This window comes from Saccostrea echinata, unplaced genomic scaffold, assembly GCF_033153115.1.
Source record: "Saccostrea echinata isolate AGI-Se365-2 ecotype Australia unplaced genomic scaffold, CSIRO_AGI_Sech_v1 ptg000054l, whole genome shotgun sequence".
In the NCBI taxonomy this organism is placed as follows: domain Eukaryota; kingdom Metazoa; phylum Mollusca; class Bivalvia; order Ostreida; family Ostreidae; genus Saccostrea; species Saccostrea echinata.
Genome location: NW_026889803.1, coordinates 370,505 through 386,530, shown reverse-complemented (window position 1 = coordinate 386,530; position 16,026 = coordinate 370,505). Strand labels below are relative to the sequence as shown.

The 16,026-nt window shown below is 32.7% G+C and overlaps 2 protein-coding genes across 2 annotated transcripts in view; one reads left to right on the top strand and one right to left on the bottom strand.

The window, feature by feature from the left end:
- The window catches only part of LOC133171814 (apoptosis-inducing factor 3-like), a 37,098-nt gene extending 33,278 nt beyond the window's left edge, over positions 1-3,820 (top strand). The window contains exons 12-18 of the mRNA XM_061306614.1: positions 356-491; positions 603-679; positions 855-972; positions 1,113-1,211; positions 1,826-1,901; positions 2,046-2,150; positions 3,367-3,820. Of these exons, the coding sequence (XP_061162598.1) occupies positions 356-491; positions 603-679; positions 855-972; positions 1,113-1,211; positions 1,826-1,901; positions 2,046-2,150; positions 3,367-3,421 (666 nt within the window). The 3' untranslated portion in view covers positions 3,422-3,820. The remainder of the gene's footprint in view (positions 1-355; positions 492-602; positions 680-854; positions 973-1,112; positions 1,212-1,825; positions 1,902-2,045; positions 2,151-3,366) is intronic.
- A 1,337-nt stretch (positions 3,821-5,157) lies between these two features.
- Positions 5,158-15,998, bottom strand: LOC133205444 (probable 18S rRNA (guanine-N(7))-methyltransferase). Its single transcript, XM_061341264.1, has 11 exons — positions 15,931-15,998; positions 14,374-14,411; positions 13,639-13,731; positions 13,463-13,545; positions 13,209-13,305; positions 11,959-12,055; positions 10,991-11,041; positions 8,805-8,890; positions 8,067-8,168; positions 5,962-6,051; positions 5,158-5,493 (listed from the first exon to the last, which is right to left on the bottom strand). Exons 1-11 carry the CDS (start codon positions 15,973-15,975, stop codon positions 5,439-5,441), a joined length of 837 nt encoding a protein of 278 aa, XP_061197248.1. The 5' UTR covers positions 15,976-15,998; the 3' UTR covers positions 5,158-5,438.
- Between the last annotated feature and the right edge of the window lie 28 nt (positions 15,999-16,026).

Genomic DNA, 16,026 nt, shown 5'->3' with positions numbered 1-16,026 from the left:
ATGGAAGCCTTTTCAGGTAGTATAGACTGAAATTTATTAAAATCATGATCCCCCTGGGGTACAAGATTGGGCTACAAGAGGATCAACGTTTTACATGGGAGTATATTTATAGAGAAAAATCTTTCAAGAACTACAAGTCCATGATAAGTGATATTAATATGCAAGAATCCTCAAGTAGTGTTTCAGTCATAGTCCCTGGGGGAAGGGTTGGGCCTCTGCTCAAAAGAACAGCAGCTCCAAGGTGTCTCAGGTTAACATTGTGACCCATGGGCCTCTTGTTAAATTTTGATTTTTGTAACAGCATTTTTGTTCAACAATGCTTTTAAAACTTATTTCTGGATAATATTCTTTATAGATGCATGAAGACAATGGAGTGAAGTTTTATTTTGAGAGGGGGATCAAGGAATTTGTGGGGAGTGATGGTAAAGTGACTGAAGCTGTTTTATCTGATGACACAAAGCTACCAGCAGATGTGTGCATTATGGGAGTAGGTAAGGGTAACAGGAATCTCCCATAAAATCTAAAGACATATTTATGTGCAAGCTGGATTACTATTAATTTACTCAATTGTATTATACTTGAGACTAAAATCTCTTTTGCAGGTGTGGTTCCTGCTACTGATTTCATTAAAGATTCTGGTATAGAAATGACTGACAGAGGATTCATTCCAGTAAATAAAGTAGGTAACAGTAACTAAGACTATAATATTATTAATTTAGATTTGCAAATAGGAGAGAAGCAAAGAAAAATGATGTATTTGTGGAAAAAAGGAGTTTTTATTGATGGAAAGAAATGGAATGTAAACATATCCCATCAAGAACAGACTTACATGTACTCTTGATTTTGCTTTTCAGATGATGCAGACAAATCAACAAGATGTCTATGCAACTGGTGACATCGTGGAATTCCCACTCTTCAGTGTTGGAGATCAAAAAGTAAATGTCCAGCACTGGCAGATGGCCCATGCACATGGTATGGTCAATCAGTCTTCTTTTACATTTATTTGTTACATTATTATAGTCACAAAACAACACAAGTCAAATTACATACAGAAAATACTTGTGCCACTGTTAACAAATGTTATCTAAGTAATATAAGTATTTTATTTCTAGGAAAAACAGCAGCCCTTGGAATTTTGGGAAGAGATGAACAAATTAGAAGTGTGCCATTTTTTTGGACAGTACAGTATAAGAAAAGTATTCGCTACACAGGTGACTATTTTAAATATGTAGTGACTATGAAAAAAGCTCATAGAATTGGTGTTGTAACATGTTTATGTCCTTCTAAAATGATTAAAAGAGGAGATAAATGAGAATAAGTTACCAGTCCTTAAAGTGATGTGGTCTTTATCTTTTGTAAACATCTGATAACAAAACCGCTTGGCTTAAAAACAGGTTTCATGTGAAACAGATATATTTAATCCAGCAAGTTTCACCTAATAGTCAGAACATATCATAGTCTTTCAATGATAAATTTAATATCTTGAATAAAATTTTCTCAAGCAGAGGGTCTTGCATAATTACCCCCCCCCCCCCCCCCCAAAAAAAAAAGTTCGCATGAATAAAATGTGATTTACAGTACTTGTCCTCTCTGTGCCCCAAAGAACATAGAGACTATTCTTCCATCAGTAATACATACAGGTATATATTAAGTATGATACTCATGTACAAGAGAATTTTCTTGAGAAAGTAATTTCATAATCTATTGACTCCATTTTAGATGTACATCAGATCATGCTTAATGTGCTAAATTATGGACTATTTTACTCTAGGAGACATTTATGTAGTGCTAGCTGTGACTTTTGTTTTTGACTTTTGTTATCAAGATTATGGTCCAGGATATGATGACATCATTGTACATGGAGACCTCGATGCTCCAAAGTTCATCGCCTACTACACAAAGTAAGCTGATCACATGGCCATCACATAATACATGTCCTTAAAATTACCAATTGAAAGGAATTCATTGAATAACAGAAAACATTATTGTAATATATTGCCTATTTATTCCTGATTTTCATTTGTTTGGCAATTTGTTTTTTAAAGAGGAGATGAGGTTGTGGCAGCTGCAAGTTTGAACTTTGACCCTTTTGTGTCCCGCATTGCTGATATGATGCTGATTGGAGAAAAGATCCTAAAAAGTGAAGTCCAGTAAGTGTAGATTATATATTTACATCTTCAGAAGTGAACTCCTTTAAAGGTGCTTGGACACAGATTTGAAGTTAATATTTTCTCAAATATTCTGTATAATTTCATGACTTATATGTTGCTATAGCATTTCATACTAAAATATAATAAAAATCTTATTTCATCTCGAAGTTATTTCTGGACGAGTTGGATTGACACATCTTTGCTCTTTCACATATTTTAATTTTTTTCTAAATACTTAAGAAAAGTGGCAATTTTGTTGTGTATTAATGAAAAATATTAGAACTACAACACAGAAAATTCAGAGTAGAAATGTTCGAAAGCAAAACCCACTCACAGTATTGTAAGTCCGTGCTCAGTGGTGTGTGCAGAGTTTAACAATTGAACACACCCGGTGAATCGTAGACATTAACAATAACAGAGCTCATGCCCTGTTTACAAAAACAGTTTACGTTTCACAGGTGTGTTCAATTTGTTAAAGTCCGTACACATCACAGAGCACGGACCGACAATACTGGTGAGTTTGTTTTGCTTTCGAACATTTCTACTCTGAATTTTCTGGATTATAGATGTAATATTTCGCATTTATACATAACAAAATCGCTTCTTTTCTTAAAAAATTAAGGATGAAGTTAAAATTTGTGTAAGTGCAAAGATGTGTTAATCAAACACGTCCCAGAATTCGTAGTTCCAATAATTTCCAGATAAAATAAGTTTTTAATTATATTTTCGTGTGAAATGCTATTGCAATATATAAGTCTTGACATTATACAGAAAATTTTAGAAAATATTAAGTTCAAATCTGTGTCTAAGCACCTTTAAGGGAAAATAATGTACATTGTCTTTAAAGACGAACTCCATAAAGTTTATTAGAATCGAAACATAATGTTCAACACTGAGGTCCAGTATGAATAAATTATGTAATTTTTTAACAACCCGTCCTTGCAATTGTTAGATTTATTTAAGATATACTGAGTACTAAGACCGTATGATGTTTAAACTGCTTTTCTCCAAAAGTCTTTTTTCTGTATATATATTGCCATTATATATCAGTAGAATCAATTATCATTTAAACTTCCATGTAGGTGTATTGCTATCAAAGTGATTCCTGCAATTTACTTAAAACACAGATTTCTTATTTAATACAACATACACGTACAATATACTACTTGTTGAAATGGTTGACTATAAAGGATTATTTCCCTTTGATTATTGATAGATCCAGTGCTGATGGATGGCTGTCAAGGTTTGAGAAACTCTTGGTGAAAGACTAGGACCAATAGATCATGCTTAAATCATCCAGACCTATCATCACTTCCTGTACTGATGCAATAATCAACTACACGCTTATTATTAGTGCATTTATCAAATGAGTGATTTACATGTATTCAGTAAACTTTCATGTGTTGTCTTCACTTTTGCTTCTGACAGAGAATTTGTATGTAGAGTGTGATTCAGTGTATCTGATATAATCTAGGAAATGTTGAAAAAAAGTGCTTTACATGTATTTAAATTTTAAAGCAAAATATGGTTAGTGGGTGTAAATGCATTTACTACAGTGTAGTATTGTTAAATTAGCAAAAATGTGTACATGGACTTATTTCAAATCAATGAAATTTCATTACAGCTGTACATCTTAGGAAATATTACTTTACAATAAATCTGTATAACATAATTAAAAAAGTGCCTTATTATCATCCCCTCCAAAATACATGAAGGATATCACTTCATCTGTGCAAATCATGCCTTTGTCGTAATTACCATCTACGCAATAATATACAGTGAGTGTCTTTGTAATGGAGATTGACACTGAAAACTCATAAACATAAATATGTCTTGAGGTCATTTGGACAAAGTTCAAGGTCACTGGTAGAAAAAGAAAATTTGTGTTTGATCTTTATTTTCATGAGAAACATTGATATTTATATTCAACTGCAATGCTTCTTATGGCCTGAAATTGTGCATTGACCATAACCAAAGGCCAGTTAGACAAGTTCAAGGTCATTGTCAGAAAAATATACAATTCCTGTCCTGACCCATTTTTTTTTTAATAATGGGAAATTATTGAAAATTTACATTGGTAAAAATATTGCACATTACCTAAAGGACATTGGGAAACGAGGCTTTAGCAACAAAACTGGCTCCCACTGAGGCCATACATGTAAATTTGTAATAAAAAATATGGGAAGTTGATACTTTACAAAAAGTGAAATAGCATACACACACTAGAGAGGACAAACAGGATCATTTTTTTCATACTTTCACACAATTTTTCGATATGAGTGGGTCTTTGCTCCATTTTTTTGAAAGTTTATCCTCAAAGTTTGCATAAAAATATACATTTTTTGGTTAACAAAAACATGGAGGAAAGATCCACTATACCTTAAAAATACAGAACATTCTGAGAAATAAAGTCCTTTTGGTCATGGGTTATATCACAAACATTATTTAAATGCCACTTTTCATTAAGAGTTGTGTACCATAGTGGTTAATGTGTTGGTCTCAAAAGAAAATGATACTCGGGATTTTTATTGCTAGGGTTCAAACCCTGTGAGTACCACATCATTTTTTAATAACAGAAAAAGTTTTGCCAAGAAAATTTTTCTCAGAAAAGTGTTGTTTATCATAATTTCATAAATTTCAATATAAATGAGAACTTTACTCTAAATTGAATAGGATTTTTATATAATGTATCTGAGTCTATAGGCATTCTGTACGCCTTGTTCACCCATCTCCTTTATAATCCACCTTAATCCCTGCATATTTTTCACAGAAAAACACCATCAATATTCATCATAATTACACGTATTAGTATATTAGTTTTCAATGTATGTAATACATAGTTTTCTTATCGTTCCAAGCTGGCATATAAAGTGTAAAACAACACATCATAATATGAGTGACAATTTGCAAAAACAATTTCTTTGCATTTTTGCAAAGACTGCTTTTCAAAGTAATTTGTTTGCATCTCATCATCACCTGATAAAAGTATATTTTTATAACAAACATACCCGGTACATTAACAGTATTGATTTTATTCTGAAAACTTAACAAAAAAGCACATACACGCACATGTACTTCACAGATGTTCTTTACATTGATGTCTTCATGTGAATATTCACAATCTGTTTCACCGAAAATCAAATCCTTAAATACCAAAAACTAAAAAAGAAGTTGCTCTTCATCATTTGCAAATGTTTTGTTTTCTTTATCTGGTAGTTGGTGTAACTTGAAATCATTTGAAACAGTTGAAGGATCTTTCTTTCGTCATTCAAATATAAACCTATACTGCTAAAACCGATCTTTTCTCTTTCTTCCTGTGTACTTTGAATCTCCACGAACTTCTCTGAAAAATATTTTTTAAAAATATACCACATGTACTATGAATTGAATTGAGTTGAAAATTCACAAAGTCTACAGAGATAGCATTCAGATGAGTACTATTTTTAGAGAGAAAAAAAACTGTGATATCTTTATACATCAGGCTTGTAAATCAATGAGTGGTTTCAATTTGGAATTTTATGTCCTTCCCTATCCTTTGATATTTTTATGACATACATGGATTGTATATTTCTAGTAATCATGTTTTCTACTGTTAAGGGGCTAAAGTCAGCTTGAAAATGACTACACAGAGTTTTTGTGACATGTTATCTACCAGTAAATGAGTATGATTCCAAACTGACACCCATACACTTGTGTATTGCTGGTAAATTACAAGTCTGTCTTTTTTTTTCTCATCCCCAGCCTCTTTAAAACTAAAATACAATATCATAGTAGAAGATAAAAATGCCAGCAGTAAATGAAATACACCTACTTTCCCTGTCGCCGTCTTCTTTCTTTCTTTGCCAGAATCCAGTCTTGGTTGCTCTTGGGGTTTTTCCCTCTCATATTCTTCATTCTCTCTCTGTAAAATAAAGAATTCACTAAATAAGGATGCATTCACAATTATTGTAAAGATTTTTATACTTTACTCTGATAGCTGTTTAAACTATTAGGTGGGAAACACCTCTGATATTTCAGATATAAGTCTGAAGCACAGAATAAAAGAGCCAGCATTAATATAAAAAAAAAACTAGATATGAAATACAATATACTTAAGTTTAAAATGTTGTATCTAAATTAAAGAAATAATGAGCAGGTTCACATACCCTATGCTCCCACATTGCTTGACAATGCTACACATAAAAATGGTAATGCTACAGGGCATGCCTTACATACAACAAATAACCCCCCCCCCCCCCATTTCCCTTTGTCACATCAGGATCACATCTGTTTATAATTATATCCAATTATAGGTACACTGAATAAAACATTTTCAAACAAGCAAAACAGCTTCTAAAACTTTATCATTTACAATCATGATGCATGTGTTTCACACAAGTTACACAAAATTAGTATATTTTGGCCAAACTTCTACCTTCACTTCAAAAGAGGGCATAATTCTATGAAAAAAAATTAAATCAGAATTTCCTGTGAATATGCACATCTACATAGTATGTCCATATTAACTACACAGTTTCATGACATTTTGTTGATTGATTTAAGAGGAATTGTGCAACAAGAACAGGACTGAGGGAAGACAAACTTTGAAGTTCAAGAGGGGCATAACTCCCAGAAAAAAAAAATCAAAATGGAATTTCAAGTGAATATTATGTCCTTATTAATAACAAAGGTTTGTGAAATTCTGTTGAGCTATTTCAGAGGAGTTGTGATGACAAGTGCAGGACTTCTGAACTGACGAGACAAAAATGTTATTACCCTCCACAACTTAATAAACCAGCTCTCCAATTAATGAATCCATAAGTCTACTGGCTTGTATACTTGTACATCTTTGTGATATGAGGAAAAATTACTTGTCTGAGGGGATCTGATTTCATGGTTGAAGGAGAAACATTATATACTATAGTTTGAATTTTTAACATTTTGTTGGTGACCTGAATTTATTTAGTGTTTCTCTTCATATCACGAAAACAAAAATTAACTTCCCACAAAAGTTAGTAATTTCAAAGTATTGGAGAAAAATTGCACCTGGATTTTAAACTCTTATTTTGTTTATTTTCATACAATTACTATAAACATTCTTAATAATCATATTTTAGGGCCCTTTGTTGTGCTTCATGCCTGCTCATTCATGTCCATGCTAATACATAATATAAACCATTAATACTCCTCTTTTTTGACACTCAAGCGCACAAATTTATGATTACACTAATCAGTTGAAGAGTGAGATTGTGCTAAATTTTGAGTGCTCTAATTTTTGTACGTTTACAACTTCTCAGTGATTTTTAAAGTTTTACTGATACCAACCTAAACCTGCAGGACAGGAAGCATTGTAAAAAAAATATTTATTTTTGTAGCCATGGCAATACCACTCAAGATCTTAAACTGATGTAATTATATAATATTTAGTCTTGGTGTACTTGTTTAAAGAATTTTAAAGAAATTTCTATTTTAGTTGAGTAAATATTTATTGAAACTGCACCAAAAACTATTGGAGGAGCCTCAGGAGTGGTGTTTTGGAAGAATTTTACTCAATCTATTTTCAACTGCAACACTATTCATCAAAATTAAAAACTAACACACATGTATTACAGATATGATACTGTTGATTCCTTATTTTACATGAATACCTAATATTGCAAAATGGACCTAGGACGTCAAATCGCGAAAACAATAATTCTCAAGTGCTCGTTTGATCTAGAGATTTTACATACATTTAATCACCATAAATATACATGTAAAAGGGAGTAATTTAATTTTGTGAGTTGAGCTTCTCGCGAAATTATAAGATAATATTTTCCTCGCATATATTTAGGAATCTACAGTACCATCCCATAAGCTCTACTCATCATCTACTAGTTCAGCTAAAAATACATGCAAGATTGAATTTCGTAGCCTTTCTACTCCAACTAACTGTACCTTTTGTCTGTGAATGAGGCATGACTAGACACTGTGTCCCCCTCCCCTAGTCCTTTGGGTAGCTGTTGAGGCTGACCTCCAGCAAAGAGGCACAGAAACATCCTAAAACAAAGTCAACACGGCAGTCCTAATAGTTTGAAATCTTCATGATTAAAAATAATGGAAATCTTCATCTTTCATTTATCAATAACATGCTGTAACCAATAATTATTTGCGACAGTTTTTATTCGCATTATGCAAGTTTTAAATCATCCAAGACAACTAATTTTTGCAAATGAGGAAATATACTACCTAAATACACAATAAAATACTGTGGAATCATTTTAATTCATTGGGGTCGATTTTTTGTATTCAAGCTAAATTTTACTTGTTCATTGGCCAGGGGTGTAATTTCGTGGGTTACTCGTTTACATGGTAGATTCAATTAATCAATATGTTTACAAAATAAACACTCATGGAGATGTAAATTCATGGGTAAGGGTGACCGACAAAATCCACGAACATTGGTCCCCCAGGAACAATGACGATTCCACAGTGAACAGTTTGCTACAAGTAACATTTGAGAGTAAAACAAGGTCACAAAACTCAAGATATTTCTCGCACATGGAAAAAAGTTGGTTTACAATAACATTCCTCATAGGTGAGCCAGTTTGTAAAAGATAACGTGGAAGTCCCTCTGAACATGTGTGATTCAAATACTTCCAGATAATTTTAAAAGTATATTAATTGTATACTGACTTTTTTGCCTTTGTGCTGTTGGGATAATCTACCACTAAACCTCCAGTCCATCCAGCCTTCATTGCCTGCTGTGTGATCAGCTCCAGCTGTAAAACAGAGACTGTTTACTGTTAACAGCAATACAGCTGTAAAACAGAGATATTGTTTACTGATAACAGTAATACAGCTGTAAAACAGAGACATTGTTTACTGATAACAGAGCAAAAGCTGTAAAACAGAGACATTGTTTACTGATGACAGAGCAACAGCTGTAAAATAGAGACATTGTTTATTGATGACAGAGCAATAGTTGTAAAACAGAGACTGTTTACTGATGACAGAGCAATAGTTGTAAAACAGAGACATTGTTTATTGATGACAGAGCAATAGCTGTAAAACAGAGACATTGTTTACTGATGACAGAGCAATAGTTGTAAAACAGAGACATTGTTTATTGATGACAGAGCAACAGTGTAAAACAGAGACATTGTTTACTGATGACAGAGCAATAGTTGTAAAACAGAGACATTGTTTACTGATGACAGAGCAACAGCTGTAAAACAGAGACATTGTTTACTGATGACAGAGCAACAGCTGTAAAACAGAGACTATTAACTGATGACAGAGCAACAGCTGTAAAACAGAGACATTGTTTATTGATGACAGAGCAATAGTTGTAAAACAGAGACATTGTTTATTGATGACAGAGCAACAGTGTAAAACAGAGACATTGTTTACTGATGACAGAGCAATAGTTGTAAAACAGAGACATTGTTTACTGATGACAGAGCAACAGCTGTAAAACAGAGACATTGTTTACTGATGACAGAGCAATAGTTGTAAAACAGAGACATTGTTTACTGATGACAGAGCAACAGTGTAAAACAGAGACATTGTTTACTGATGACAGAGCAACAGTGTAAAACAGAGACATTGTTTACTGATGACAGAGCAACAGCTGTAAAACAGAGACATTGTTTACTGATGACAGAGCAACAGCTATAAAACAGGGATATTGTTTACTGATAACAGAGCAAAAGCTGTAAAACAGAGACTGTTTACTGATGACAGAGCAACAGCTGTAAAACAGAGACATTGTTTACTGATGACAGAGCAACAGCTATAAAACAGGGATATTGTTTACTGATAACAGAGCAAAAGCTGTAAAACAGAGACTGTTTACTGATGACAGAGCAACAGCTGTAAAACAGAGACATTGTTTACTGATGACAGAGCAACAGCTATAAAACAGGGATATTGTTTACTGATAACAGAGCAAAAGCTGTAAAACAGAGACTGTTTACTGATGACAGAGCAACAGCTGTAAAACAGAGACATTGTTTACTGATGACAGAGCAACAGCTGTAAAACAGAGACATTGTTTACTGATGACAGAGCAACAGCTATAAAACAGAGACATTGTTTACTGATGACAGAGCAACAGCTATAAAACAGAGACATTGTTTACTGATGACAGAGCAACAGCTGTAAAACAGAGATATTGTTTACTGATGACAGAGCAACAGCTGTAAAACAGAGATATTGTTTACTGATAACAGTAATACAGCTGTAAAACAGAGACATTGTTTACTGATGACAGAGCAACAGCTATAAAACAGGGATATTGTTTACTGATAACAGAGCAAAAGCTGTAAAACAGAGACTGTTTACTGATGACAGAGCAACAGCTGTAAAACAGAGACATTGTTTACTGATGACAGAGCAACAGCTGTAAAACAGAGACATTGTTTACTGATGACAGAGCAACAGCTGTAAAACAGAGACATTGTTCACTGATGACAGAGCAACAGCTGTAAAACAGAGACATTGTTTATTGATGACAGAGCAACAGCTGTAAAACAGAGACATTGTTTACTGATGACAGAGCAACAGCTGTAAAACAGAGACATTGTTAACTGATGACAGAGCAACAGCTGTGAAACAGAGACATTGTTTACTGATGACAGAACAACAGCTGTAAAACAGAGACATTGTTTACTGATGACAGAACAACAGCTGTAAAACAGAGACATCGTTTACTGGCGATACAGCTATGCCAATGCAGCAGTAGACCATACTCTGATGAAATTCTGAAGCAGTATCTTATTTAAAATATTTACCCAAAAGCAAATTTTTCCATTACACATATACTAGGAAATGTATTAAAATACATATAGTTTTTTTTTAAGTTTTAAGATTTTTCCTACCTGTGAACTGTTTTCTGGATAAAGTTGAAACACTGCTTTACCACCTCTGGTCTAAATAATAATCAATGCTTTAATATTACTTCATACCAGGATATTTAATTTTCTATAATAATGGCATACATACACTAATGGAATGAAAGATAAATTAGGACAAGGAAAAGTTGCACTTGAAACACTTGGACTTGAAACACTCTTTGTAGAATTTTGCATATTGATATTTTTTAAACTTATGCATGTACCCTTTTTGTGAGGGGGATGATAAACAGAATTATATATTTTTGTGTACCAAGATTTACTGAAATCTTACCAAAACTATAAGAGAAGAAAATTTTGAAAAAATTTCACAGAAAATTACATGTAATCTATAAGAAACATACTTTGGTTTATTAATAAGTGCAAAAAATTACAATTATCTGTAGAGTAAATATAGTATTATGTTGCATCAAGTGTGCCCAAATGATTTTTTGCCTCTGGTTGAATCAACTGTGACTGGCCACACTGATGTCAGATTTTACTTAAGAATATTGGGTTGTAATGATCTACACAGTAACAAAGTGCAAATATCAGTAATAAGTAGTTTTATAAAAAAAAAAAAAAATAGTTGTGCAAAGGGAGAAAAAGGTTCTGTAATTCATGATTATTTGTAATAATGGTTATTTGCAAACTCTTAATCCTAAATTTTCAATTGGCAAAAGACATTTAGAGTCTCATATCTTCCAACAATTAAGAACATTGAGGCATTTAAGTTGGATATAAACCAGTAATTAATTTACAAAATAAATGGAACCTACAAATATAATCCTTTATTTTCTAGCAAACAAAAACAAAAAACAAAAACAAAAAACACACATGCTTTCAAAAATACAAAATATTGGATATTTATTAAGATAATTCTTATATGTATCTAATTTCTCAGTTGAATCTCAAAAGTCATTTGCAAACAATTCAAACAATGCCACTATACTTACAACTGCAGCATACAGTGTAGTGAAAAATTTGAGTAATCTCTTTGGTGGATGATGGTATTTTTTGTCAGCATTACATAACCACTGTAAAGCTGATATACTGAAAGTAAAGGACATGAAATCATTACACAACCACTGTAAAGCTGATATACTGAAAGTAAAGAGCATGAGATCATTACACAACCGCTGTAAAGCTGATATACTGAAAGTAAAGAACATGAAATCATTATACAACCACTGTAAAGCTCATATACTGAAAGAAAAGATCATGAGATCATTACACAACCACTGTTAAGCTGATATACTGAAAGTAAAGGACATAAAAATCATTACACAACTACTGTAAAGCTGATATACTGAAAGTAAAGAACATGAAATCATTACACAACCACTGTAAAGCTGATATACTGAAAGTAAAGGAATTGGAGTAAATATGAAATTAAATCTGAAAAAAAAATCAGGGATATTTCATGTAAATTGAACAAGCTTTCACTGTTAATATTTTGTTGCAAACATAAATCAAGATCTGAATGGTGGAAGTCAGAGTACAATATAATTTACATTATTATACTTTCATGTTAAATACTTATATCTGATTGGTTTACACACATTTAACAATCTGTCATGTTACCCTCAGCATTAGCAACACACTTGACAATGGGTAACACAAAAATAATGTCACATGCGTGTAAATTATGTCGTATGGTTCGCTGTAGAATTCTCAAAGCATCAGTTGTGCATTTGAAAGAAGCCAAATAAACTTCATGTCACTCAAAGCTTGCGTCCGATGAAGCTTGATTGAAAACAACAAACGACAGACAAAAAATGTCTTTGAGTGCAGAAAAACAAAGCTTTAGATGATAAAAGACTCTCTGAGTATCAAATAAACAAGACAGAGGTCGGTAAATCTTTTTCGAAGCTTTCTCATTGAGAAAAACAGAAGCGGGGAGTTTGAAAGCTTTCTGAACATGAACTTGAGGACAATCTCTGAATTTTATTTGGCTGACATCCTAAATCAATAAGACATTCAGTATAATAAAATAAATAGTGCATGTGTTTGAGGGTAACAGTTGAAATTGACACCCCTCCGAAAACCACTGTCAACCTCCACTGATGTGTAGGTTGACAATGGTTTTCCTTGGGGTGTCAATCTCAACTGTTACCTTCAAAAACATGCACTAATTTATATAATGTTACTCAGACAAACAGAATGCTATGTTTTTGTTCAGTTAACTCATTATGTTTTTTTTTACCTGATGACACCATCAAAAGTTCCAGGTCTAAAGGGGATTCCATACCCCATGTCTCCCTCTATCAGATCCCCTTCTACCTCACGGTCGACAGCAACACCTGAGAAAATGCAGAAGTAAGACATCAGTAAGAACTTATTTACTTGTATCTTTTGTCTTTGTGTCACATGTAATACTACTTTCAATTTCAATGATTCTTCTTTCAAAATAATATTAGTATCAATGTTGTTGACTGTACATAAATTACACAATCATACCCAGCATGTGTGAACTGATGTCTATGCCGACCCAGTAATGACCCTGTTCTGTTACTGTTTCACCACTCAAACCTGAGCCACAACTAAAAAATGCAATGTAAGTCTTTAAAACCATCTGGATAGATCAGATTGAAAGAAATGAAATGTTCAAAATATGTCTACCATACAAAGCCTACCCGACATCTAGAATAAAACAGGGCTCATCAGGGAGTCGGAGTAGCTCCAACGCTCTCTCTGATAACTGGCTTTGTATTTCTATCATACGTGTACTGAAAAAAACAAGATGTGTTTGTGAAACACTATGCACCCGGCAGCAACAAAGTTCGAAAAAGCTATTTTTAGCATATAGGTCACAGTCAAGGTCACAAGGTCATTGACCTTAGTGTCATTTGAAAGAGCTTAATTAGTGGAGTATGCATACCAAATATGAAGTCTCTATCTCTCATGGTTCAAAAGTTATGGCGAAGGTTAAAGTTGACAACAGACAGACAAATTGACAGACAGGACAAAAACAATATGCGCCCCCGATCTATTGATCCGGGCGCATAAAAAAATCAGTGATTCAAATATTTTTTTTCTTTATAGTAATTTATACAAGTGTTTTTAGGACATTAAATGTTCTGACTAATTTAATTTGAAAGATATTGAAAAAATATTGATTTTATTGAAGAAAATTTTGTTTGTATACAATGTAGTTTGTAACAGTTTGGAAATATGCATAAACTGACATGCATAATATACTGAATACAATGTTAACAGTTTTACATTCATATATGTATATGTACAGCTTCACATTCATATATGTACAATGTACAGCTCTATGGTAGAGAGTTTCTTGAAATCAAATCCTTTGTTTTATTTTATGACTGTTAACAAATTTGTAAGACCTAAACTTTTACTGAAAGTCTTACTTTGAAGAATATTTCTTTGCTTCATACTCATTGTAGAACTGAAAAAGATAAATAGATATTAGAGCACTGCTTATTGATCAGATGTTTTATCTCAATCTGAAAAAGATAAACAGATATTAGAGCACTGCTTATTGATCAGATGTTTTATCTCAATCTGAAAAAGATAAACAGATATTAGAGCACTACTTATTGATCAGATGTTTTATCTCAATCTGAAAAAGATAAACAGATATTAGAGCACTACTTATTGATCAGATGTTTTATCTCAAACTCTATGTCATCAATGGCTAAATTAGCATATCCCATCTTTTAAATTGGAAAAAGAAATCTCCAATTTGACATCAAAGAACTTGATCTGATATTGTGAGGGGTCTGGATTTTTTTCCTTGAAAGCATTTTACTAATTTAATGAAAGCTTCAGAAAAAGTTATCTAAGAAAACCCACTATACTACTGAAACTTCATTTTTATGTTTTCAACAGGGACCTTGAAACAATTATTTTGTATTTAGCACCATTAATATTACACAGAAATATTACTATGTTATTATTAATAGAGCTCAGTAAGGTTGTATGGAAGTGTCAGTCGGCACGGCGATGGTCAAACCAATTACTTTGTTATCCAGTCGCCGGTCAAGCTAATTAAAGTTCTTATCTGCACATCACAAGAGAGATCATAACTTTAACACTATATATTGTGCATTTGTACAGCCAACTCGTGACAATATTCACCAATATAAGTTCAATAACCCTATAATCAGTCAGGGGTGAGACTGAAATTTATCTTTTTTTAAAATTGATGATTTCTAGTCATAAAATTGACTTTTAATAATAACTAAAATTCAGCATTTTTTAGAATAATGATGAAAAACAGTGATAACTATTTGGAGTTTAATTTTTCAATATAGAGTTACATCTGAAAATAAATATGACTGTATTTCATCATTATTTATAAAATTGGTAGGTCTTGGCACACTTAATTATCTCGTTAGTTTTATAGGGCACACTACTATTCTGGTTTCAATTGTCTGTCAAGTTTTTTCTCTACACATGGGTCCACGCCCCATGGCAGGATAGAGTACTATATCTTGTCACTGTAGTAAATGGATCAGAAGAATTAACTTGGGAATGGACACATGATGAAAACAAGTCATATTTACAAAAATAATAAAAACACTTATTATGTAGTTAGTAGAAATGACAATTATCAATCATATTTCAATATGATGGATTTCAGTCTCAACCTTGACTGATAATATCCTAATTTTTGGAATATACCGCGATACAATGGAACCCGCGATATAATGAGAATTGACGATACACAGACGGATTTGACGATAATATCAATGAGTCAGTTATTTACTTCGCTAAAGAACAATGCCCATATTATGTATATAGGGTATAATACTATAAAAGTATTCATACTACTCAGGCACTTGTGCTCCTTCTGACATATAATAAACAACTAATTTGGTATGTAACAATAAAAGTTTGAAATGCTTGTGATGACTCGGCCATTTCACAATGTCTGACAAATTAGACGTGAGAAAATAACTTACTATCTCAGGAGGAGCTTGTCTTTCTGGTCTTCCACCTGATGCCATGCTTGTTTGTTACTGCAACGGGATATTTTAATTGCTGAGTAATTCTAAATC